The 27,849-nt window shown below is 36.2% G+C and overlaps 1 protein-coding gene across 4 annotated transcripts in view; it reads right to left on the bottom strand.

Annotated features, from left to right (window-relative positions):
- CAMSAP2 (calmodulin regulated spectrin associated protein family member 2) overlaps positions 1-27,849 on the bottom strand; it is a 112,749-nt gene that overhangs the window by 31,058 nt on the left and 53,842 nt on the right. For all 4 annotated transcript variants that reach the window (XM_078078249.1, XM_078078250.1, XM_036086702.2 and 1 more), the window contains exons 3-4: positions 19,778-19,939; positions 8,162-8,245 (exon numbers count right to left, since the gene is read on the bottom strand). In XM_078078249.1, coding sequence (XP_077934375.1) covers positions 8,162-8,245; positions 19,778-19,939 — 246 coding nt within the window. The remainder of the gene's footprint in view (positions 1-8,161; positions 8,246-19,777; positions 19,940-27,849) is intronic.

Below are 27,849 nucleotides of genomic sequence, written 5' to 3'. Positions count from 1 at the left end.
TACTGCTGTAGGTCCAAAAGTTGTGCTGAACTGCTGATAGGAATGTAGAATGGTACAAACCCCTTTGGAGAAGATTTTGGCACTAGCTACCAAAACTACATAGGCATTTACCCTCCAAATCTAGCAATCCAATTTCTATGGAATTTACCCTGAAAATCCAAGAATACAAAAGGACATTATTCTTTGTAGCATTATTTGTAATTGCAAGATACTGGAAATTACTTAGATGCCCATAGGAAAGTGGTTGAAGAAACTATGGTTCATACACACAACAGAGTACTATGCTGCTGCAAAAAAGAATGAGGAAGATATCTAGGGACTATGGGGAGTAATTTCCAGGATATACTGTCATTGAAAAACACAAATTGTGAAAGATTAAATATGTTTTGTTAAAGGAGAATAAACAAACATATATACATGTGCTTGCTTCTATAAAAACAAGAACAAGAAGGATAAGCCAACTAGTTACCTATACAGGTTGGTGGGGAGTGAGGGATAGGAAAGAGGTAGAAGAGATAAGGGGAGGGACTGATACCTCTCTGAGTACAACTTTTGCATAGTTTTGACTTTTGGAATTATATTAATGTCTTACATATTCAAAAAATGAAATTGTATCAACAAGGATGGAGCAAAAAAGCCCATAAAAACTAAATGAAAACAGAAACCAATAAAACCAAATACATTTCAAAGGAATAACAGAACTACAATGAAGCAGTGGTGGTGGTGGTGGGGACCCAAGTAATTTTAGAACACAGCATTTTGACCACATATTATCAATCTAAAGAAAAAGGAATTATACCATATCTATATGAGATGATGGATGTTAACTAAACTTACTGTGGTCATCATTTCACAGTATGTGTAAGTCAAATAATTATGTTGTGCACCTTAAATTTATACAGTGCTGCATGTCGATTAGATCTCAATAAAACTGGAAAACATATAAAAGCATTAAAAGGGTAAAACAAACCAAAAAAATTTAAAAAGAAAAAGGAATTGCAAACAAATCTTAAACTCCTTAGTAGGTTTCTTTTTCATATTGGTATACACATAGCAATTCTTTTTTTTTTTTTTTTAAAGATTTTTATCTATTTGACAGAGAGAGACACAGCGAGAGAGGGAACACAAGCAGGGGGAGTGGGAGAGGAAGAAGCAGGCTCCTGGCCAAGCAGGGAGCCTGATGTGGGGCTCGATCCCAGGACCCTGGGATCATGACCTGACCCGAAGGCAGACGCTTAACAACTGAGCCACCCAGGCGCCCTACACATAGCAATTCTGAAGCTATTTTATATGTATTGTAGAATTGGGCAAATAAGTACAGTTAACCCTTGAACAGTACAGGCCTGAACTGCGCAGGTCATTTACACATAGGGGTTGTGTTTTTTGTTTTTTTTTTTTGATAAATACAGTACAGTCTTGGAAACATATTTTCTCTTATGATTTTCTTAATATCATTTTCTCTAACTTTACTGTAAGAATACAGTATACAGTACATATAACATACTAAATACATGTTAATTAACTATTTATGTTATTGGTAAGGTTTCCAGTCAATAATAAGTTATTAGTAGTTAAGTTTCTGGGGAGTCAAAAGTATAACCAGATTTCCAACTGCATGGGTGGTTGGCACTCCTAATCCCTGCATTGTTCAAGGGTCAACTGTAAATATCAATGTCCTCTCAAATTACTTATTATAAAAGTAAAAATAGGGGGCCCCTGGGTGGCTCAGTTGTTAAGCGTCTGCCTTCGGCTCAGTTCATGATCCCGGGGTCATGGGATCGAGCCCTGCATGGGGCTCCCTGCTCAGCGGGGAGCCTGCTTCTCCCTCTCACTCTGCCTCTGCCTGTCGCTCCCCCTGCTTGTACTCTCTCTCTGTCAAATAAAAAATAAAAAATCTTTAAAAAAAATAAAAGTAAAAATAATAACTATGAAGTTAAGAAACCAGACAATATCTTAACCAAGTGATCAAAATTAACATTACCTAGTAGGGGCAAATGGTATCACATGCCTCTGCATGTAATACTGTGAGAAGGACACAATTCCAGTCCAAAAAGCACAACCTTAATTTAATTGTAAGGAAATACCAGAAAAAAATAAATTGAGGGATGAAAATGACCTGTCTTCTTTAAAAATGTCAAGGTCATGAACAAAAAAGAAAAGCTAAGGAACTATTCCAGTTTAAAGAAGACTAGAGATATGAAACTAAATATATTACATGATCTTGGATTGGATCTTATACTGAAAAAAATATTATAATGTACAATTGAGTACAACTGGGACAAGTGACAAAACTGAAATACAGGCTATAAGACTGATCAAAGTATTATACTAACATTTAATCACCTGTACTTTGGTTATACAAACAAACAGCTTTGTTCTTAGGAAACATAAAGAGTTATGATGTATGCACCCTCTTTCGAATGTTTCAGAAACATTTACATACATACGTGTTTGTGTGTGATGTATATATCTATATATGTGTATATACATACATACACACACACACACACACACAAAGTTAATGTGGCAAAATGTTAAATTGATGAATTTGGGTAAGGAGTATAAGGGCTCTTTTCCTATCTTGAAACTTTTTATAAGTCTAAAATACTTCAAAATAAATATTCTTAAAAAGCTATATTAAGTCTATACCAATCCAAATCTTTGTAGAGTCTGTGTCCAAATGCGTAAGATCTATAGAGCTGTTAAAGAAATCTAATTTTTACAGCCCTCTTAAGCAAAGATGAAAATCATAGTAGTAGGACATCTAACTAATATTTAAGTCTCTCCAGGGCAAGTCATCTTTATAAAATATTGCTTGGAAAAAGTCATGGTACCATCTCTGAATTTTAAAAATGTTTAAAATGCAAAGTTCCTCATACTAAAATGAGTTGATAACACAACAGGGGCATATTCTAGATTGGGAAGTTACTTTACCAGTAAGGGTGAGAAATGACAATGAAAGAGAAAAGGTATACTGGCAATAGGTATAAAGAAAGAAATGAATCAGCACTGACCACAAAAGCCCACATAAGAATAAACTGTAATTATAGAATAGAATCTTAGGGTAGAATTCCTTAAAAATGATCTAATTTAGGCAGGTCAAGTCTTCACAATTATTTGAGTGAAATAATGGTAGGAAAAAGAAACCAGATAAATCTAAGAGTCAATGCAAATGATGTATCTGAAAATGATGTACTGTATTAGAACATTAAATGTTTCATATATATATATGAAACAGATAACTTAATCAATTACAAAATTTTAAGTTATAAATCAATGTTTCCCAAAGCATGCTCCAAGTAACACTAATTCTACAGGATGTTAGTAGATGTCATTCACAAAAGAGGTCAAAGATTAAACACGTTTGAGAAACAGCTAGACAGGCTTCTTAACTGGCCTTCAATGTACTAAAATGGGCTGTAACATTTTTAAAGGGCACAGACAAGGCAGCATTTCCCAAATGCATTTGACTTTAGAATCTTTCTTTTGGGGCACCTGGCTGGCTCAGTTGGTAGAGCATGCAACTCTTGATCTCGGGGTCGTGAGTTCAAGCCCCACACTGGGCACAGAGCCTACTTAAACAAACAAAACTGGATTCAATAAAAACTTTTAAAAAACTGATGTTATTTAAAAAAAGGATCTTTCAAATAGTATCTCAGGTACTGTTTGAAGAAATAGAATTGAAAACAAAAAGTTGGTCGTAGTTTTTAATTGCTAAGGAACTTTGGTAAAAATGGAAATTCGCATAGGCTGAGGTAATCAAGCAAAGATGTACAAGCATTCACCTACTGTCTCACTGGGAAACGTGTAGTCTATTTTGAGACTATACCTTTAAACGAAAAGCAATTAGAGCTCAGTTAATATCCTTTCTCCAAAGGTAATTCCTTCAACCAATTCCCAACCCTCTGTAAAATATCTCACCAGTACTTCTATTTTAAAAGAGGCAAATGTTACATTGAATAGACATGTGTCTTTAATATTATGATAAACAGACTTTACTCTCTATATAGTTAGTACTGTAAATTTAAGAATACAAACCCATGAATTTGCAGCTATCTCAAAACCTATCCAAATGGTCTACTTACTAATGCCCAAATATGTCTTTTACTTGTAACTTCATGTCTCCACTCATGTTATTCCCTATGACCTAGTGCCCTACTTTGCAAATACCATAAAACCTACTAAGGCCCCATTCAAGTCCCACATCTTCTAGAAAACATTCTTAGATATTTCACTCTACAGTTATCATAAATCTACAAGTTACATATATATATATGTTATATATATATAAATATATATATTATATACAAATAATATATATAAACATGTATATAAAAATCTACAAGTTATATATATATGAAAGTTCATAATAACCAACTACTTAATCTACTTAAACTACTTAATCTTTTCACTAACCTTTTGCTTTGAATCCCTTACTTTTACTAATATATTAAGAAAGGAAAATTTGAGAATCATTTTAGTCATAGAATTTAGAAGCCATTTAATTCAACTTTTAAATTTTTACAGATAAAGAAAATGAGGCCCAGAGAGGTCAAGTGCCTTGGTAAAGGTCATGAAGCTAGTTAGTGGCAGAACTATTCTGACTTTAAGTCCATACTCATCTTACCATAGCACTTTGTACAAACTCCTTAACAGAATGAATGCTGGACTCAATGTCATTGGCTATAAACTTTAGAGATCTTTTAAGTAGGGTTGCCAGGTTTAGCAAACAAAAATATGAGATGCTCATGCAACTTACACCAAAAATTTTTTGGTGTTCTCTGAAATTCACATTTAACTGGGCATCCTACTTTAGAATAAAAAGGAATATTAGAAGGAAAAAGAGCAACTTGAAAAAAGAAACCTGAGAAAACATTAGTAAACTGCTTAAACAAAACATTTTCCTAGGACATGGTACTACTTAAAATGCCTTTCTTAGGACACCAACCAATTCAACAATCAGAAATACATCATCAACAGAATGACATATCAGATAGAGGGCTAGTATCCAAAATCTGTAAAGAACTTATCAAACTCAACACCCAAAAAACAAATAATCCAATCAAGAAATGGGCAGAAGACATGAACAGACATTTCTCCAAAGACAACACATGAAAAAATGCTCAAAATCACTTGGCATCAGGGAAAAAGAAATCAAAACCACAATGAGATACCACCTCACACCAGTCAGAATGGCTAAAATTAACAAGTCAGGAATCGACAGATGTTGGCGAGGATTCGGAGAAAGGGGAACCCTCTTACACTGTTGGTGGGAATGCAAGCTGGTGCAGGCACTCTGGAACAGTATGGAGGTTCCTCAAAACGTTGAAAATAGAGCTACCCTACGACCCAGCAATTGCACTACTGGGTATTTACCCCAAAGAGAAATGTAGTGATCTGAAGGGGCACCTGCACCCCAATGTTTATAGCAGCAATGTCCACCATAGCCAAAGAATGGAAAGAGCCCAGATGTCTATCAACAGATGAATGGATAAAGAAGATGTGGTATATATATACAATGGAATATTATGCAGCCATCAAAAATTGAAATCTTGCCATTTGCAACAACATGGATGGAACTAGAGGGTATTATGCTAAGCGAAATAGGTCAATCAGAGAAAGACAATAATCATATGATCTCACTGATATGCGGAATTTAAGAAACAAGGCAGAGGATCATAGAGGAAGAGAGGAAAAAATGAAACAAGATGAAACCAGAGAGGGAGACAAACCATAAGAGACTCTTAATCTTAGGAAACAAACTGAAGGTTGCTGGAGAGGAGGGGGGTGGGAGGATGGGGTGGCTGAGTGATGGACATTGGGGAGGCTCTGTGTTGTGGTGAGCGCTGGGTGTTTTGTAAGACTGATGAATCAGACCTGTACCCCTGAAACAAATAATACTTTGTATGTTAATTTAAAAAAAAAAATGAATAGGAATAAACCTGCAGACTAAAAAAAAAAAAAGAAAGAAAGAAATTACCTGGACAATTATCAATTATGCAATATTTTTGGTAATGAGGAAATGTTAGCTCACTAAATTAAAGTCTGAAGTAAAAAAAAAAATACAGTACAAGTATCCCTCAACATATGCATATATTTTACCAAGAAGATGGTTATAAAAGGAAGTTTGATAAAATAGATTTTATTGGACATCTAAGTTGAGAATAGGTGGGCAAGGACAAAAGGTAAGAAATGTTATCATCCAAACCATGGGCTCTGTCTATAGCTGGATAAATCATAGACAACAAGGTTAGCATCTGGGTCACTAGGCCAGCAAGCTTGGGTAGGTGGGGAGCGTGGCAACTTCTTGCCAATTATATAGCAATAAAAAAGAACAAGTCATTCTACCTCTCATCCCTAAAAGGAGAAAAGGATCAAGAATTTTGCTTCTACGGGAATAAAAATCAAGAACGAAGTGATTAGATTTCCAGCCAAACCAACCAGTTCAAATGCCAAAAATCTCACTGTTAGGTAACAGAGATTTCTGTCCCTAGTTTACACTGTCACAGAGTGGTTCTTCATCATGCTGACACCTACACTTCCCAGTAAGACTATGTAAAATTAACACGGTCTATGTGAAATTTTCACAAAGACTCTAACAATTGGAAAAAAAATTCATTTGAAAATAAAAATATGTATTCTGCTAAAATAAAAATATGTATTAATCCGAATATTTAAAAATGAGTCACATTCATTTCTTCATTTACTCAATGACTCACTTAACAAATATTGGTTGTGAGGTTAATTTGTGCAATTGCATGAGACTAAGTGCTATTAAAACATCAAAGAGGTATAATACAAGTAGTGTCCAGATTCCATACAGCTTTTCTTAAAGGTCATTTACACTGTTTGGAATATAAATGGCATTTTTAATTCCATAAAATTATGTTTATTGGGTCCTATGTCAGCAAATAAAATCCCCATTTAGTTCATGATGTGTATGCAATACTACAGAATTTAATCATTATATTTAATAAACAAGATTTCTATGAAAAAAGGCCATCAGTGTTATAATTTAGGATGATACCATCTTAGCTTATTCCTGATTAGAGCCAGGAGCAAAACTGGGGGCAAAGGTTTCAACTCCTACGGATGAAAAAGAGAAAAGGAGGGAAGTTAACAGGAAGGACTGGGGGACGAAGGAGGGAAGAGACAGGGACAGAGGCTGGTGGAAGTCAGGGAAATGGAACATATGATCTGGGGTGACGGAAAAAAAAAGATTTCCATTCTGATGTACCTAATTTAGGGGAAAGGATGTCAACAAAGTTAGGATGAAGAATCAAGTATGGACAGTATTTTCAGCAGCTAGTCAGTAAGCTAAATGAGGGAAATCATTATGATCCCAAAATAACAAATTTAGACAAAATTTAAGGTGGTCTCCCACAGAAGTTTTCTACTGAAGTTGATAATACACAAAACCCCTTTCCCTTTCCTTCCTTTTTTCTCTTTCTCTTCTTATAGAGGTATCAGTGACCAGGAGCATTAGACCATAATGAACAGAAAAACTGTATAATAATAAAGAAACTTTAAATAATCCAACTGGAAAATAAGATCTCTGAATACTTATAATTTCTTTCACCTCAATTCAAATGCTACAGAACATGTTTAAAGAGCTCTCACTATGATACATTTTTAAAAATGTGATATACTATAAAGCAGGAAATGTACTTCCGGTCTTAGTACATGACAAAAACACAAATTTTCAAAGAAGAAAAATCTAAAAGCCATAAGAATTTTTAAAGAATGAATCTGTATTTTCTTCTTTCTTCATAGAATAACCATGTATAACTTACAATTCCTGGAATATATTTTAAAGGCTGGTCTTACTACAAGTCATTGTAAGGCTGATACACTGAGAATGTTTTCTTGTTGTTTCACATATTTTACCAAAGGCAAAGCCATTGTTTTTGCCAAAAGTATTCCAGAAATTGAGTTCTAATCATTAACAGTTTTTCCTAAACACCTTCATCCAATTAACCTCCATTTTGTACTTCTACTTACTTGGCATTTATGACATGCTTTCTAGGGCACAGTTAACACCACCAAAAAATAATTTAATGAATATATCTATTAATTAATATATGTATTTCCCAAACAATACATATATGTGAACATACATAGTCTATTCATAAAGGCACCTTTTTTTCTTTGAAATATATACCTTTTGACCTCCTGGAGCTTCAACTGTGTGATGTTCTTTCAATTTCTGTTCTTGTTCCATAATGTCTTTCAAATGTTCATTTACCTTAAAATATAAAAACACTAATTTGAATTTATATTCAAATATGACAATAAAATAACATGAACCATAAAATGTCTGTGGTCAGATCTCTGATATCAAATATCAGCACCACTCAAATGAGAAAATTTCATTTTCCCAACCAGAAAAAAAGTATTTTACAGGTGTTTTATTTGATATTCTAAAACTAATTTATTAAAATTTTGTTGAATACCTACTATATGTCAGGAGCTGGTTAGAGTTCTAGAGAAAAAAGGTACTCAATAATTTCCAATTTTAATGCTTAGGAAACAAACTTTTTAAATTTTTTTTTTTTTGAAGATTTTATTTATTTATTCGAGAGAGAGTGAGAATAAGCAGTGGGGAGGGGCAGAGGGAGAGAGAGAGAGAGAAGCAGACTCCCTGCTGAGCAGGAAGCCCGACTCAGGGTTCGATCCCAGGACCCTGAGATCATGACCTGCTCTGAAGGCAGACACTTAACCGACTGAGCCAGCCGGGCACCCCAACAAACTTTTTTTAAAGATCTTTATTTATTTGAGAGAGAGAGAGAGAATGCAAGAGAGCACAAGTAGGGTGAGCAGCAGAGGGAGAGGGAGAAGCAAGATCCCCACTGAGCAGGGAGCCCAATGTGGGGCTTGATCCCAGGATCCTGAGATCATGACGTGAGCTGAAGGCAAATGCTTAACCAACTGAGCCACCCAGGCACCCCAACAAACTTTTTTTAATAAAAATTTTATTATCTCTTTTAGGACTAGTAAATGGAAATTATTTGCCTTAAAAGTAATGTTTTCATTATCAATAGAAAACACTTTAAGGGTTTTTTTTAATGGCATGAAGCATTTATTTTATTTTACTATTATTTCAATTCCAGTATAGCTAACATACAATGCTATATTAGATTCAGGTGTACAATATAGTGATTCAACAATTCTGCATATGACTCTGTGCTCATCAAGGTAAGTGTACTCTTCATCCCCTTCACCTATTTCAACCATCCCCCCAACCCTTCTCCCCTCTGATAATCATCTGTTTTTTCTCTATAGTTAAGAGTCTGTTTTTTGGTTTCTGTCCTTTTTTTCCTTTGTTTATTCTGTTTCTTAAATTCCACATATGAGTGAAATCTTATGGTATTTGTCTTTCTCGGACTTATTTCACTTAGCATTATACTCTCTAGATCTACCCATGTTGTTGCAAAGGGCAAGATTTCCTTCTTTTTTAATGGCTAAATATTATTCCTCTGTGTGTGTGTGTGTGTGTGTGTGTGTGTGTGTGTGTACACACACACCACATAATAGAAAACACTTTGAATCAAGTTCTTAATCTGTGATTTCACAGACATGTCCCTGAATCATGAGAGGGTTTTACTGCGGTCATAAGGCCACAGCTAAAATAGATGAAAAAATTTTCCCTATGAGAACTTTCTTGGGAGAAGGTCTAATTTATCTCCTATTAGATTATTCAAACATCCATAATCCAAAAAGGTTAAGAAACAGTCTATGTAGTACATAAAATATCTCTTAAGAACAGTTTAAACAATTCTGGATTTTGAGCTAATGATTTTAAGGTCACTCTAGTAATGAAAAATAAATGTTCAGATTGTTTAATTATGGCACTCTGATTAATGCCATTATCAACTACCATAACTCTAAATTAAACCCATAATTTTCTGAGCTCTTCTATTACCTAAAATTCAGTTCAGTGGCTAAAAACAAATGGAGACTTTTAACTTATGATAAATTTTTTTAAAAGATTTTACTTATTTATTCATAAGAGACAGAGGCAGAGGCAGAGTGAGAAGCAGGCTCCCTGCTGAGTGGGGAGCGTGATGCGGGGGCTCAATCCCAGGACCCTGGGATCATGACCTGAGCCGAAGGCAAGCCACCCAGGCAACCAATTTATGATAAATTTAATTAACAATAATCACTAAGAGTCTTCTCTATTCATGATATTTCTAAGGGGTTATAAGGGATTTAATCAACAGATTTATTTTGGTATGTGAATCTGCAGCACTCTAAGATTTCCTAGTTAATCTCTTAGATCGTCAATTTGGTTGTATAAAATACTCTACGAGAAAGCAGCATTAGAAGAGACCTGGGTCTGGATCAAAACCTGCACTTACAAGCTATGACCTTAATAATTTCTTGATGCCTCTCAGCCTCAGATGCTAGTCTGAATAAAAGCTACTTCATAAAGCGATTTGGGGTATTACAGCTCTAAAATGGTCCCCATTGATCCCCCTGAGTGTGGGCAAGACCTAACTTGCTTCTAACCAACAGAATACAACTAAGGTGATAGGCTATCATGTCAGTGGTCATGTTACATAACATTCTAATTTCCATCTTGCTAGCCGACTCTCTTATTGGCTTTGATGAAGCAAGCTGCCATGCTGCGAGCTACCCTATGGAGCAGAGACAGTAAGAAACTGAGGCCTTTAGTCCAACTGCCTGCACTGAGCCCTGCCAACAACCACATGAACTGGGAACTAGATCCTTCCGTAGCCACACTTTCAGATAATACTGCAGGCCTGGCCAACGCCTTGCCTGCAGCCTTGTCACGGACTCTGAGCCAGAGGATGTAGTTAAGCAGTGCCTGGTTTTGTAACCCACAGAAACTGGTTAATACTGAAATAATAATAAATAATTAAATAAGTAGCTGAGACAATACAGAGCATAAAAGAAATGATGTGTAAAACGTACCAAGTAAAGTGGATACACAGCACATACACCATAGATAGAAACTACAGCCACTGCTTATAAACAATATATCCCCAAAGCAATACCAGATAGCTGAATGTCTGTAAGGGCTTCAACAAACCCTAATAAAATACTTTAGGCTGTTGTAATGGTATCAATCATCCTAAATATCAAAATCATGATTATAAGAAAATTTGACACGTTGATAATTCATAAACTTTCATAATAGGGAGAATAAAAGGAAACTTTAAGACATGTTGTAGACATGACAAGACATGCCACGCTATTAACCTACTTAGGTACCCAAGACAGAGAAATGAAATAATTAGCTTAGTGACTCTCAAACCGGTTCCCAAATGCTGGCTACAAAGTTCTACCACTGAAGCTGAATCATGATATTTTTTGTGCAACTCAAGGATAAAAGTTAAAGGAATGTATCACAGAGCTCATGATGACTTTGAGGTAGTTCACCCCCTGAACCAGTGTTGGGGACTAGTAAACTAGAGAACAATATAACAAATAGTTGGCTTTAGCCATATGAATTAAAAATAAATTTGCTAAAATGATATATTAAATTTAAAATACCCATTAATTTAAAAATACTCACTAGCTTTTAATTTTTTTTTTCATTATAAAATATAAAATAGTAGGGTGCCTGGCAGGCTCAGTCAGTAGAGCACACGACTCTTGATCTCGGGGTTGTAAGTTCCAGCCCGAGGCTGGGTGTAGAGATTACTCAAAAAAAGAGTAAGAATAAAGATAATTTAAAACACAAAATTGTAATGTGTGTCCTTGCTTTAATATAAGTCTAAAGTTAGTCAATATTTTACCTTCCTCCTGAGCAATACAAAAACCTTACAAAGGCTTTAAATCAAATCACCTCCTCTCATCTCCATGTTATTTCACCTAGAATTATAGTTCTTCCTTCTTATGGGTCTCAAAATTAGTATGATTTTCTGTAATACTTATTTACATTTACTCGTATGTACACTGATTTTGCTTTTTATCATTGCTTCCTACATCCCACCTCTTTCTCCTAGGTTCAATTTCCTTCTTACTGAAGTACCACCTTTTTAGTAGTTCTTTCTGCAAGGGAAGTGATGAACTGTCTTTCTTTGTTGAACAAATCCTGATTTCACCTTTAATCTTGAATAAAAGGTCTAGAACCCTAGGTTCATTGCTATTTTTCTTCAACACTTTGTAGATTTTGCTGCATTGTCTTCTGGTTGCATACATTACTGTTAAAAAGTCTACTATAGTCTAACTGCCATTCTTTTAAGAGACTTTTATTTTTGGAGTTCTGCAGATTTATTACTATACATGTGTCAGTGTGGATTTATTTTAATTTATCCTGGTTGGAACTCACTGTGTTTCCTGAATTTGAAAGTTTCTTTGTTGTAGAAAATTTTATATCTTGGGGCGCCTGGGTGGCTCACTTAGTTAAGCATCTGCCTTTTGCTCAGGTCATGACCTCAGGGTCTCGGGATGGAGCCTGCAACTGCTCAGTGGGGAGTCTGCTTCTCCCTCTCCCTCTGCCCCTCCCCCTGCTCGTGCTCTCTAACAAATAAAATCTAAAAATAAAAAAAAAGAAAATTTTGTTATCTCTTCAAATATATTCTTTCTCCCCCACTTCACTCTGATAATCTCTTTTTGGAATTCCAATTAGGCCTATGGACCTATCTATGAACCTTGATTTCATATATTCCATCTCACCTCTCTGGGCTTCATTCTGGGTAATTTCCTCTCAGTTACCTAACTCCCTCTTGAACTACGTCAAATCTTCTTTTTTAAACTTTTGATTTTCAATGACTAAAATTTTTCATTTCTAAAGTTATATTTGGTTCTTTTTCCATTATGCCCTCCATGGTGCTTTTTTTTTTTTTTTTAATTTCAGTTAACATATAGTGCAATATTGGTTTCAGGAGTAGAATTCAGTGATTCATCACTTATATACAACACCCAGTGCTCACCACAACAGGTGCCCTCTTTCATACCCATCACCTATCTAGCCTATCCCCCACCCACCTCCCTCCCATGGTGCCTTATTCTTTCCTATAGTTGTTATTCCATGTTTTATTTTCGGTCATTTAAACATTTATTTTTATAGTCTTTTTCAGACTGTTCCACTCTCTGAAGTTCTTGCAGTGTAACCGTCATTTGTTATCTTTACTAACTCTCATATGTGCTAGATCACTTCTTCATGTGTTTCATAATTTCTGATTGTCAGTACTTTTGCATCTGAAGCGAAAATACTCCCTCCCCCACTGCCTGAAGGACTTGTGGCTTTGGGTGTGGAAGTGAACTTTCAGAGTATTTTTAAATTTGCTTCGACTCTGACAGGTGCCAGAAAGATATCACTGGCCTGGTACTAGTATTCTGTTAATGTGTTGCTTTCTCCCTTTTTTTCCTTGCTCATCAGTTGGGTGCTCAAGTTCCTACATGGTCAGTCAAGGAAGCCTCTTTCCCAGACCTAGACAGAGACTCACAATCAGCCTAAGACAATCATGATAGCCTCGTTCTTCTTCCTAGAAGGTGGTTTAGGTATAGGCATGAGAACCAATCTTAGTCAATGGGACCTCCTGGTGGGAGGACCGGCTGAGGGAAAGTCTTCCCTGTAAATAGAAGAGTCCAGAAGACCCTCTCACCTTTGCTAGACATTATTCTGACTACATATGATCCCTGGAATCATTATATACTGCTGCCATCATACAACCATGAGTGGAAATATCATATACAGTTAAGAATAACAGAAAAGATGGAAAGCCCCTGCATTCTTGTTGACACTGCTGAGCCCCTAAATTAACTAACCCTGGATATGCCCTACCTCCAGATATGCTGCTATGTGAGATAATAAATCCTTTAAGCTACTTGTAGTTGGGTCTTCTGGCACTTAAAAGCACGCTCTCCCTTTTACTGAGGGTACAGCTTTTCATGTGTCTTAACTTTGTGGGTCTAAACAGGTTGCAGTTCCAATGTCCCACAGCAGGCAAAACTAAGACCTTATTCTTGTGTCCAAGTGATTTTAAAACTCCAGTCTAGGGGCACCTGGGTGGCTCAGTTAGTTAAGCGTCTGCCTTTGGCTCGGGTCCTGATCTCAGGGTTCTGGGATGCAGCCCTGCATCAGGCTCCCTGCTCAGTGGGGAGCCCGCTTCTCCCTCTCTCTCTGTCCCTCCCTCCCTCCCCGGCTCGTGCTCTTTCTCTCACTCTATCTCTTGCTCTCTCTCAAATAAATAAAACCTAAAAAAATACAATACAATACAATAAATAAATGAAGGAATGAATGAATGACTCCAGTCTAGGCTCGGTAGACCACTGGAGAAGGCCACCAACACTTTCAGTCCCCACTTTGTTTCTGGCACCTGAGAACTTCCTTTTCTTTCTTTAAAGCACAGCTATATATTATAAACTTTTCTAATTATTTTATCAAACATGTTGAGGTGTTTATAACCAGGAGAGTTGTAGTCTTAATCTAACAGGAGAGTTGTAGTCTTAATCAGACATGTTGCCAAAATCACTAATATTTTCTGTCTTGGTAATATACGTATTATAAGGCAGTTTTATAACTTACATGCATCTTGAAGCATTTTGGTCAATTTACCAATTGTGTGGTGGGGAAGGTTAGGCAGAGTGGGGTGATAGGACTAAAACCAGTTTTCTGACTGGGAAAATTTATCTTTTTTTGTTGTTTTGGGGGGTTTGTGTGTGTGTGTGTTTTGTTTTTTTTAAGTTAAAAAAGAAATACTTTCAGGGACACCCGGGTGGCTCAGTCAGTTAAGCGTCTTGCCTTCGACTCAGCTCATGATTCCAGGGTCCTGGGATCAAGCCCCGCATCAGGCTCCTTGCTCAGCAGGGAAGCCTGCTTCTTTCTCTGCCTGCCTCTCCCCCTGCTTGTGCTCTCTTTCTCTGACAAATAAGTAAATAAAATCTTTAAAAAAATTTTTTAATTAAAAAAATACTTTCTAATTCATTATCATATAGTTGTAATTGATCTATCAATTTGGAAATATCTTCATGATTTTTTAAAAAGTTTTTATCTAATTCTGTTCAAAAAGTAGACTGGTCACATATTAATATTTTAAACCACTATTCATTCATTTATTTATTCACACATTCAAATAGCTACTTACTGAATGCTAGTTACATGCCAGACATTGTATTAGGAGGCTAGGGATACAATGATATATAAATCCAGAATGATCCCTATACTCATAGAACCAAAAAAAGGGACAAGAGACCAAAAAAAAAAAAAAAAAAAGCAATTCATTAGAAGAGCTGTAAATAAAGATGTGAGAAGAAAAGAATGGGGCAGGGGCGATCTATTTTAGGAAGGCTGGATGTATCAGAGAGGTAACTTAAGCTGAGACCTAAAGATGAAAAGCTGGCCATGATAAAAATAGAAAATACAGCATTCCAGACAAAGAATAAACAATAAAAGCAGAGGCCCTGTGGTTGGGGAAAATTTGGTATGTTTGAGGAACTGAAAAAAACAGTATGGCTGAAACATGTTGAACCCAAAAGAGGGGTTTTAAGATAAAACTGGAAAGAGAGGTAGGGCCAAATAATGTAAGGTTCATGTGTTCGTAACTTCTGTGTACCCCTGCATGGATTTAGTCATTTAGTACAATCTTGTCTTCTGTGGTTTTGCTTGTTTTTAAGTTCAAATTCATTTTCAGCCAATAATGCTGAAGTAAGCCATGTTATTCCCATTTTTCTACGATAAGTTTTTTATACCTATGGTATACCCATGGGTGTATTATCCAGAAAAAATGGCAACTTAGGGTGAACCAAAATAAGGGCCAAAAGGAGCAAATACATACTAAATCTGAGAGTCAAGAGTCAAGTCATGATGAGAGAATAAATAATGAAGCTGGAATTGGTAGACTGCAGCAAGAAAAAAATACACTAGGAGGTTCAGGTTGAATCAAAGGGTTTCAACCTTTATCTAAAAACTGAACAAGGTGGATATGGCTGCATAAAGGTGGTAAACATTCCCAGTTAAGTGAATTCTTTATCCTTCTAGAGAATCCCAAAGTTCTAACATGCCTAGCTTAATTCTGTAACTTTATCTACCTCTTTGATTTATTAAATATCATCTCTCTGCCAAGCACTGCACTAGTCTAGGCACCAAGACTAAAAAAAGATGGGCACTGTACCTGTCCTCACATAGATTATTCTAGTTTGTTTAAGCGATTTAGCAAAGTAATTACAAACTCTCAAAAGTGCTATGATGTAAAGAAATGGAGTGTTACAGCAGAAAATAAGACAGGACAGATGCCTACTTCAGATAAGGTTGTGAGGAAAAAGTGCAATCTAAATTGAGAAATGATGAATGGAAGCCACACAAAACCTTGGGAGATGAGCTGCCCAGGAACAGGAGACATGATCAGAGACCCAGGGATGAGGCATACAGCTGGAATGAAGTGAGAGTAGTGAGAAAGGAGAGCAGTGGCCATGAGCCGAGGATGGAGAAGTACACAGGGTCAGATTAGATGGTACTCTGTAGGCCATGGCACATTCTGCATTTTCAATGACAACTGAAGCCCCTATGAGTTTTAACAAAGGAATGACAAGATTCAAGTTACATTGTAAGAAGACACTCTAACAGAGTTCTGGTTCCGGTAATAGCAGAATAGCATATATTACACTAAGCTTCCCAGAACCACAATTATAAACCGGACAAAATATAAAAAGCAACTGTTGAAAGTACTGGAGAACAACCAAAAGCAGGCAGAAATGGGAAAGGACATGACCTTTGAAAGAAAGGAACATGTTGAGTGAAATCTATGTTTCTATGGCTTTCTCCTCAATCCACACAATGCACAGTGGCTAGAACTCAAGCAGAAAACTAGTCTCGTTGGAATGAGGAACTGAGGGAGAAATCTGAGACTGTGAGAATGGCTAGACTTTGAGGAAAAGTATCCTGGGAAAGAAGGAATCACTACGAGGGAGACCCCAGCTCCATGTAGAAGCTGCCCTCAAATCCCTGGCTGAGCCCTGAACTATGCAGGTGTAGGAAGACCCCAAGGAGCACAGAGGGGGGACAAGTGCTGGCAGGCTAAAGAAGCGGCCTGCTGCAGAGGACACGGTGTGGCACTCGAGTCCTGCCAACACCTTGGGTTCTCCACTGAAACTTTAGAAGGGTCACACATGATTTAGAAGACTGAATTTAAGATGAGTACAGAGAAGTATTACTGGATTTGTCAAAATGGAAGCCATCTTCCAAACCAACTCAGGAGCAATCTCAGGATAGGAATGGGGATGGGAGAGAGAGGAGAGAAGGCGAGTGAATGAGTAAACAACTCTTTGGAGAGGTTCTGTGTATGGAGGAATGGGGTTGTATGTGGATTGGGAAGTTTTGTTTATCAGGATGGGAAACACTACAGTAAGTCTATATTCTTGGGAGAATGACCCAATAGGGAGGGAGAACTGGATGATGCAGGAGAGTGAGGGAATAACAGTGTGGTCCACACACCAGTAGCATTAGCATCACCTGTTCTTAGAAATGCAGACTCTCCACCAGACCCCAGACCCATCAAGTCAGATCCTGCATTTTAACAAGTTCCCAGGTGACTCATACGCACATGAAAGCTTGACAAGAACCAAAGCAGAGGATCAATGACCAGGACAAAAGAAGAAAGAGCTCTAGAGCAATAAGTAAAGAGAAACTGCCCTTTGATAGGATGTGGGAGGGGGAGATTCTCTACTTTAACAGCAGAAAAGAAAGGAGTACTGATGCAGAAAGGTTTATAGATTTGGTGGCAAGAAGAGAAAATTCCCACCTGATGGCTCCCCATCTCTGGTCTCAAAAAAGGATGAGGCAAGGTCCTCAACTGACAGTAACAGGGGATGGATCATAGAAAGTGTGAGGACTAGAGAAGAAAGGATGAAATCGCCTTGAAATGTGGGGAAGTGAACTTCTTAGGGACACACTTCTTAGCCTGGCAGTAAGCACTGAGTGTCCATTTGAAGTTTGTACTTATAAATTTGAAGTGAAACTGGCTTCCTTGTGTAAATTTCTCCAGCAATATTTATCTCCATAATATCTCCAATATTTATCTCCATATCTGCACCCTAGACAGAAGGTGGATAACTGAGCTCAACCAGGGTTTTATCAGATAAATCACAGGGAGGGAAAAGGAGGCAGAAAAACTGACAGGACTTGCAAGAATCTAGTTCAAAAAGGAAAAAGCCTGTAAGAATTAACAGGCTCAATGGTTTGGAACTCATGATGAAGCTGAACACTGTTAATAGCAGGGGGTATTAGAGTAAGAGAAGGAATTATTTAAGAATGAGATGCTTGCAATAGGATATTAAGGTTATATCCTGATGATGAATAGGTCTAGGATGTGACCATAATTCTCCATAGCTAAGGAGGAGTGAAGAAAAAGATCGCTAAAGATGAAGAAATAAAGGAACTCCAGGGGCAGAGTATTAAACGGGCCTTCTACATTGATATTGATAATGATGATAAATGAAGTTTTTACATTTATAGCTTCTTGTTATGCAAGCATTCAAGAAAGGATACCTGAAGATATAACCTTGTTAATCTGCTCAGGTCTTGCTCATGGATAAGGTTTCACTTTCTCTGGAGTAATAGTTGCAAATGAATGCAAATCAAGAGGAATTAACTACTCAATCTGGCAAAGGGAGTGAGAAATTGACAATTTAAGCACCTTCAGAGCACAAATAACTAATCACAGTTCCATAAAAATTTCCAAAAGGAATCTACAATTGATACAATCTTATGCAACTTAGTCAGGCAAACCTAAGAATCATGTAATAGGAAATAGGACAAAATTATTTCATTCTTGTATTCAAAAAATATTTACTCAACACTCACAGTGTATAATACCCTATTCTGAGTGCTAGGAATTTTATAATTACCTGATATGAACTAAATCATTATTAAATGCAATTATAGATATTGCAGAATATATAGAAATCTATTTTAATCATTTTAACGGAGTTTTTTTTTTACTCAAAAGGTAATGGGAAATTTTAAGTAACTTAAACAACTTTAGCTTTCATTTTGATTTAAAACAAAAACAGTAATGGAGTGTGCCTTAGTCTGTTCAGGCTGCTGTAACGGAAATAACCATAGAATAGGTGGCTTATAAACAACAGAAATTTCTTTCTTTTTTTTTATTTTTTATTTAAATTCAATTTAGTTAACATATAGTGTATTATTAGTTTCAGGGATAGAATTTAGTGATTCATCCATTGCACATAACACCCAGTGCTCATTATATCAAGTGCCCTCCTTAATGTCCCTCACCCAGTTACCCCATCCTCCCACTCACCTCCCCTCCAGCAACCCTCAGTTGGTTTCCCATAGTCAAGAGTCTCTTATGGTTTGCCTCCTTCTGTTTTTATCTTATTTTATTTTTCCTTCCCTTCTCCTATGTTCATCTATTTTGTTTCTTAAATCCAACATATGAGTGAAATCATATACTTGTCTTTCTTGGACTGACTTATTTCGCTTAGCATAATACCCTCTAGTTCCTCAAAGTTCTGGATGCAGGGCAGTCCAAGATCAAGGGACCAGCAGATTTGGTGTCTGGTGAGGGCCTGCTTCTTGGCCATCTCCTTGCTGTGACATCACATGGTAGAAGGAGCAAGGGAGCTCGCAGGGCCTCTTTTATACAGGGGACCTTAATCCCATTATAACCTAATCACCTCCCAGAGGCCTCACTTCCTAATATCATCACACTGGGGGTTAAGATTTCAACATAAGAATTTTGGGCAGAGAAAACCTGCAATCTGTAGCAGAGTGGCAATGCATAATTGAGGATTTCACTTCTTCTGGTTATGAGACTCATTTTTACTCGAGTGAGTATATTCCTACCTTATTAATCCAGTACATGACAGCATCCTCAATATCATAGGGCAGATCCGTGGCTTGAAAAAAAGCTGAATACTGTTGAGCACACGCAATTACTTTCTCTATACTGACCATTTCTACGGTATAAGCCATCATTAGGGTATCTATCATGGCCAAATGAGCACTCTGCAAATATAAAACAAAAACACAGAGTTTAAAAATTACACTTAGGAACTGCTGTTTATGTATTTTAAAATATTAATAGTAATTCCTAACAAACAGTAACAGAACTAAAGCCTTAAGAAAGCACAAATGAGATGAGCTAACTGAACCAAACTAATTTATCATTGAAATAATTACTGAGGATCTTTAAGACACTCATATCTTCTACTCAGAAAATGTTCCTTTTCCTGTTTTTCCTATTTTTAATAATGTTGCAATCATTTACTCAGCAATATAATTTACAAACTTCAAAATGCTATGTCTGGTGCGCTGATTATTAATGGTACTAGTCAATTTCCGATCTTTGACTATGCTCTTGCCTCGGGCTTCATATCCGTAGAAGTCTATAGATTCTACTTCTAAAATGTCTCTCAAATCTACTGATGGCCATAGTTCCAGTGCAGACCATCAACATTTCTCACATTGAAGGAGACAAAGAACTCTCTAACTGATTCTCCTGGTTCCAGCTTCTTCCTCATCCTATTCACCCAGCAGCACAGGACTTCCAATCTTTCCTTTGCCTTTTTTGTTTGGTTGGTGTTATATATGGTTGCTTGTTTTTAAATACAAAAGTGTTGTTATAGGGTGATTCCTAAAAGTTCCAAACATTACAAGGTACATAAAGTAGAAATTACCTCTCTCCTAGTCCTCCTCCCCTAGGAATGGGTACAGTTTGGTATGTATTCTTACAAAAACATTTAATGCACATCAAATAGGTAAACATTCACATTGTTTCCTATTCTCTGGCATTACAAACAATACTACAATATTGTATTTCTCTAGAGATAATTCTTTACTGTGGGGCTATTGGGCCCAAGAGCAGCCACATTTTAAGTCTTCATAAATAACCATTAATCTGCTTCCTAGAAAGTTTGTGGCAACCTTTATCTCCTGTCAAGAATGTTATCACTGTGCCTGTTTCCCCACATTTTTTGCCAGCATTTGATATCATTCACTTTTTATCATATGTATCAGTCTGAAAGGTTACCAAAATACCCACTCTTGTTTGACTTTGCATTTCTCTAAACAAGGATGAGCATCTTTTTAAATGTTAAACAAAGAATTTGTATTTTTTCCTTGGAAAACTGCCTCCTCGTATCTTTTGCCTATTTTTCTCTTTGGGATGTTCATCTTTATTTCTTGATTTGTTAGAGCTCTTTACATATTAGGAACATTAGCTCTGTGTCATTCTGATAGCAAATACATTTTCCTAGTTTGCCTCTGGATTTTCAACTTTGTTTAGAGTATAGTAACTATAGGGAAGTGCTAAACATATTCCTGGTAAAATCTCTCAATCTTGATGTTCTCCTTTATGGCTTCAGAATTTACCTCATGTTTACAAAAGGCTTCCCCCCACCCCAAGAATATGGAAATATTGTCCTCTTTTTTTTCTATTACTTTAAATCTATCTAGAATTTGTTTTTGAAGACAGTATAAACTAGGGCTCGTCATTTTTCCAAATCAGGTTTCATCATATCATTCTCTCATGAAGTTTACCTCATTAATTTATAAAAGTCTAAACTCCTTAACAGAGGTAAAGTTCTTTAACAGTTGGTCCCTATCAGTCTAGACTTATAACTTAACATTTCTTTCCCCCAATCCACACTCCTTTCAAAATAGCCACAGAAGACTTCTGTTTCCCAAATCTGTCACCAATTTTCAGGTTTCCATGCCCTTGCTGTTGTCATCTTCCTTACAATATAGACTGAAGTCCTGACATTGGCCTGATTGTCACCTTCATTCTAAAGGTTTTTTCCAATTCATTTCCCGATCAAAATGACCCGTTTTTCCTACAGAATGAGTATAGGTTCCTACAAAATAGTGCTTGTACTTGCATTAAATTCTGACTTATGTGAAGAAGGGCATGGGCACTGGTATTTTTAAAAAGCTCCCCAGAAGCCAGGTTGAGAATCACTAACTTATCTCACTATAGTACAGTCACCTGTACACAATACTATTTCCCTAGTGAGAAAGTAAGACTCTTGAGGGCAAGGACATGATCTTAGTTATCTTCACACTTCCTATGCTTAACATGGTACCTGGCAACTAGCAAAAGCTGGAAAGAAGGAAAGAAGCAGGGTGTCTGGGTAGCTCAGTTGGTTAAGCGTCCGACTCTTGATTTTGGCTCAGATCATGATCTCAGGGTCATGAGATTGGAGCGTGCTTAAGATTCTCTCTCTCGGGTGCCTGGGTGGCTCAGTTGGTTAAGCGACTGCCTTCAGCTCAGGTCATGATCCTGGAGTCCCAGGATCGAGTCCCACATCAGGCTCCTGGCTCAGTGGGGAGTCTGCTTCTCCTTCTGACCCTCTCCCCTCTCATGCTTTCTCTCTCTCAAATAAATAAATAAAATCTTAAAAAAAAAAAAAAAAGATTCTCTCTCTCCTTCTCCCTCTGACCCTCCCCGTTCGTATGCTCTCTCAAAAAAAAAAAAAAAAAATTAAAAATTAAAATAAAAAAGAAAGAAGGAAAGAAGCTAGTCTGTGGGTCAACGTAAGGAACGAAGAGCTAACTTTACACTGGAGCTTAAGAAAGAGGGTTTTGACTAGGAGATGACAGACTAGCCTATCAAAAGGTTAGCACTATTTATAGAAAGGCAGATACTTTATCTTAATAATGGCAATCATAAAACCAATGGTAACTCCTACTTAATAAGTCTAACTTATGTGCCAGATACCATGCTAAGTACTTCATTAATATATTAGTTCTTTCATTTCAAATCTTTTCTTTTTTTTTTTTAAGATTTTATTTATTTATTCATGAGAGAGAGAGGCAGAGGCAGAGGCAGAGGGAGAAGATGTGGGACTCAATCCCAGGACCCTGGGATCATGACCTCAGCCGAAGGCAGACGCCTAACCGACTGAGTCACCAGGCGCCCTCAAATCTTTTCTGAAATAAGGCTGGAGATAATATACACTTTCTATAACCCTCACAACTCTCTAAAGTAAGTATCATTTACATTTTATATGTGAGGAAGCTGAAGTTCAGACAATTAAATAGTTTGTCCAAACCTAATGTGCTTTTTCTACTGTATCATACAGTTGGCAGAAATTAAGTCATTTAGTTAGGCAAGAAATATGTTTTGGAAATGATAAATGAACATCATATGCAAGAAAGAAAATAAACATCCATAATTGTTTCAAATTCAGATCATATTTTCATATTCTACCTTATCCAAGAAGTCTTTTCCAGACTGCTATTGCCCAGATAGCCAGTTATTCCTTCAGACTTGAAGTGGCACACTGGATCAATTCTAGCATTTCCTTTCACTCAAGTCATTTATCTGTATGTGTCCTATTAAACTCTAGCCCTAGAGAACAGAGATCCTGTCTTTTTTTACCTTTGTTCCTAGCACAAAAGCTCTTAGAAATTAGTATTTAAGAGAATTAAAAACTTTAGCATAACTCTTTTGAACAAAAATGTGAGAAAACATTTCAAGAGCCATAAAACCATTTGTGTATTCTTTATTAAGATTCTTTCTCTCAGCAATTTATTCTACAGATATAACTTGAGAGGAAAAAATAACTATGTGAATGAAAGTGGCCATTATATTATATATATCAAAAAGGAAGGAAACAATGTTACAACCATAATGAGTAATTTATGGTATCTTTACTATTTAACAATAGGAGAAAATATGCACAATACAATATGGAGTGGAAAAAACAAAACTGCACATAATAATGTTCAAGATATATATACACACCCCCCCCATATATGCATACCTATACGTACATCCATACATGTATGGATATACACATATAACATATAAAACAGGAAGGGAAAAGCTGTAAAAAAAATTTACTTGGAAACTACCTTGTTATAGTATGTAAAAAAAATGCATATAAAATCTATCATTTACTTCAAAAATTAGGATACTAAACACTAAGTATAACTAATTAGTAATACATTTTCAAAACAAAAACATTTTCTCACTTCACTAATTACTTCTACAAATTCAAAAACAAATTTTTAAGAATTTCACTCTTGTCCTTAGTTATTTCTATATGATATTCAGCCACTTTTAAACTAAAAACTTTAAAACTAAATAAGTAAACTAAAAGCTTTCAAATTTTAGTATGATTTTTTTTTTTTACCCTTTAACTTTACAATATGTGATAGAGGTAAATTAAAAATTATGTAAAACAGAAAGAAAGGGAAAAGCTGCAAATAAAAAACTTAATACATAATGTAAATATAGCTGCAGATAAAGCTGCAAATAGAAGAGTATATACATAAATGTATCCAGAAAAGATCAATAGTAAAAAAAAATAAACTCTAGGCTACAATCAGTACAGAGTAATTTATATCTCTAAATAAAATATACATATGTAATTTCTTACCTAAAACATTAAGATCAGAATAATAACGATGACAGCTAACACAGAGTAGTATGTGCCATATAATGTTTTCAGCATTTGTATTAAATTCATTTAATACAACAACCCTGTGAGAGGAACTATTATTACATTTATTTTACAGATGAGAAAACTGTGTAACCTGGTCAAGGTTACGCAGCAAGTAGGTCGTGATGTAGGGATTCAGACCTAGAAGTCTGGCTCTGGAGCCCATACCGCCTGACACCAACACTGCAGACTCATCTGGATGCTCCCCGCAGAGTGTGCATATTGCGTAGGAGGCGAGGCTGCAGAGGCAGAAGTAACAGCTGCCACCACCAGGTGGCAGAGTAGAATGGGCCGTCTCAGGGCAGCAGTATAAAGACTGCTTGCGGAATAAAAGCAGTTCCAATGGAAAAGGAAAGGATACAGAATCCCAATGAATTTACTTAACAGAGCTTAAAGTATCATACAAAGGCCAATCGCAGGTTCTATATCTTTGTTACAAAAGTTATATTTTTGTTACCTCCAATCAGTAGAGTCTAGATAAAATAAGTTACATTTATGTATTAGAAATGAAAGTTAAAGCTATGACATAAAGAAGAGTGTTTAATTAAGCCTCATAAATTAGTAAGATAGACTTTCTAGTATTGCATGCCTCTTATTATTCTTGTATCAGATTTAGACACACAACTTAAAAAAAAATTCCTAAGAATCCAGGTCTTGGTTGGCCTACTATGGTATAGCAGTTCCAGCACCTACCATGTCCAAGCAGTCCTAGAGGGATATAGGAGGGAGCCAAGACTTAACAAATCACTCATGAACATGAAGTATTTGAATTATTCGGCTAAAATGATATGCACAGCATATACATATCAGACTGTGGTTCATCAAAGTTAATTCCAATTCAGAAAATTATACCTTGCATGTTATTTTTAAAACAGGTTTACTGTATGTTTCATTTATCTTTAGTTTACATGGAGATAAAAGTAAAATAGCACTAAACCTACTGAAATACCACTACACACCCATTAGGAAGGCTATAATTAAAAAGTCACATAATAACAACTGTTGGCAAGAATGTGGAGAAATCAGAATCCTTATACCCTGCTAGAGAAAATGTAAAATGATGCAGCTGCTGTGCAAAACAAGTTTGGCAGTTCCTCAAAAAATGAAACAAAGAATTACCATTTGGTCCTACAATTCTACTTTTAGGTATATATATGCAAGAGAAATAAAACTGTATGTCCACACAAAATCTGTTCAGAAATATTCATAATAGCTGAAAAGGCAGAAACAACCCAAATGTCCATCAACTGATGAATGGATAAACAAAATATAGATATTCCATACAATGGAATACAATTCAGCAATAAAATAGTGATATATACAACACAGATGAACCTTGAAAACAATATGCTAAGTAAAAGATGCCAATCACACACACACACGCACACACACAAATATGTATTATATTATTCCATTTATATGAAATGTCCAAAATGGGCAATATATATAGATAGAAAGTAGATAAGCATTTGCTCAGGGTTGGGGGTGGGAGATGTGGAGATAGGATGGTGATAGTAAAGGGTGTAGGGTCTCTCCTCAGTTTGATAAAAATTTTCTAAAATTGATTGTGGAGATGCCTGTACAATTCTGAATATACTAAAAACCATTACATTGTACACTTCAAATGGTGAATTATATGGTATGTCAACTATAGCTCAAGCTGTTACTCAAAAAAATCAGATTAATTTGTGACACTCTTCTCCCACTTTTCCAGTATAAATACCTCATATATCACCATTTCTGGCTCTAAGTAAGCCATCATCCATATGTTTGCAAAGTATCTTTATAAATACTTCAAGGTGAAGGGTGATTTATTTTTCTGGATAGTGAGGTATTTTAGTATTTTGAGTAATATCTAAGAAAGATAATAAATGATGATCTTTAAAAATAAACTACATATCTTTTATCTAGATTAGCTGGAGCCATAAGAAATTGGAAATAAAAATCTGTGAAAGGAAAACAGAATTTAGTGTATTTTTCTTTTTATCATCAATATATAGGTATCTTCTGCTTAAAGGCATTCAGAATGCAAACTTATGGAAATAAACAAATGTTAATTTATTTTTAATAATATGTAAAATACCCACTGTCTAGAAAAAGAAATCACCCTTCACCTTGAAGTAGCTAGAATCTTAGAGATTTCTATAGTTGGTATGAAAATAGAAATTTTCCAGAAAAAATAGACACTTCTAATCATAATGTCTGTCCTCTGGTGTAAGGAAATCATAGCACATCAAAAATTCAGCCTATCAAAAGTGGGTTGACCCAAGAAGCAAAAATGCACTGGCCTTAGAAACAAAGTCAGGAGTATACAATGACCAAAAAAGATTTTAGCTGTAACTTACAGGAGACTTACGGCACTGCTATTCATGACCTACTGGTGTTGTACCCAACCTGCATTAAACAGAGGACCAGAGAGCACCACTGCAGCTCTGCTATCACCAGATGGAATGGTGAAAATGGCAACACTGGCAAGGGAGGCGATGGCCATGGGATTCAAAATACCTGTCTCCTGAGATTCAATATTAATTCTGCCTAAATTTAACAAATCTAACACACAACAAAACAGCTGAGATTTCTCTTTGTTTCTATAAGGGTTGCATGGGCATCCAGTTTATATTCTGTCATTTACATTTGGTGAATTTGACAATCATACTACCCGATGGAGAACTATTTTCAAGATAATGTTGAATCAAACTGATACTAATAATTGCAAAAGGAATATATACAAAAAATAGTACAGCTCAAATGTCTATTAAAAGCTCCTGACCAATGAAAGATACTATGTCTCCTGAGCAGTTCCATCAACTTCATCTGGAATATGTCTAATCTCTAACATCAAGTGTATTTAAATGAGGATCTACTGGGTAGACACATACAGGAACAGCATAATAGTAACCAAATACATACGGTAAATGAAGAAAGTAGTCTACCACAGTGGTTCTAAATCTGGCTGATCATCAAATCACAAATTCCTTAGCCCCAAACCTTAGAGATGGTGATTCTTCAGATCCCCAGAGAGGCCCAAGAATAGCATCCTAACAGGAATTTTGCCTCCAAGAGTCCCCACAGCCACAAGAAATTAACCTTCTACAGCGCATCTCTAATCACAACATTCTACAAGCAAAAGCCTTCTGTGACTTCCCAGGGCCTACCAAACAAGTCCAAAATTATTTGATTAATTAAGTTCCTCATGATCTTAAAATAATCACGCTTGTCAGGTCACATCTTCCACTACTTCTTTTTTAAACCCTATAGTCTAGTCCTTGAAGAGCAAGGACTATTTAAGTGGAGAGCCTAGGTTCAACCTCGACTGTGCCACCTACTACGTGGTTTTGAGCAAAGTCCTCAATTTCTCTGTGGATGACAATAATAGTACAAGGCATTTTGTGCTCTAAAAATAACATGGTTTCTGTCCAGGATAGGGTTGGGGTAAACCACTCAAAAGCTATGCCACTTTGTAACCAGGAG

The sequence above is a fragment of the Halichoerus grypus genome, chromosome 7, assembly GCF_964656455.1.
Source record: "Halichoerus grypus chromosome 7, mHalGry1.hap1.1, whole genome shotgun sequence".
Classification (NCBI taxonomy): domain Eukaryota; kingdom Metazoa; phylum Chordata; class Mammalia; order Carnivora; family Phocidae; genus Halichoerus; species Halichoerus grypus.
This window is presented reverse-complemented; position numbering and strand designations above follow the sequence as displayed.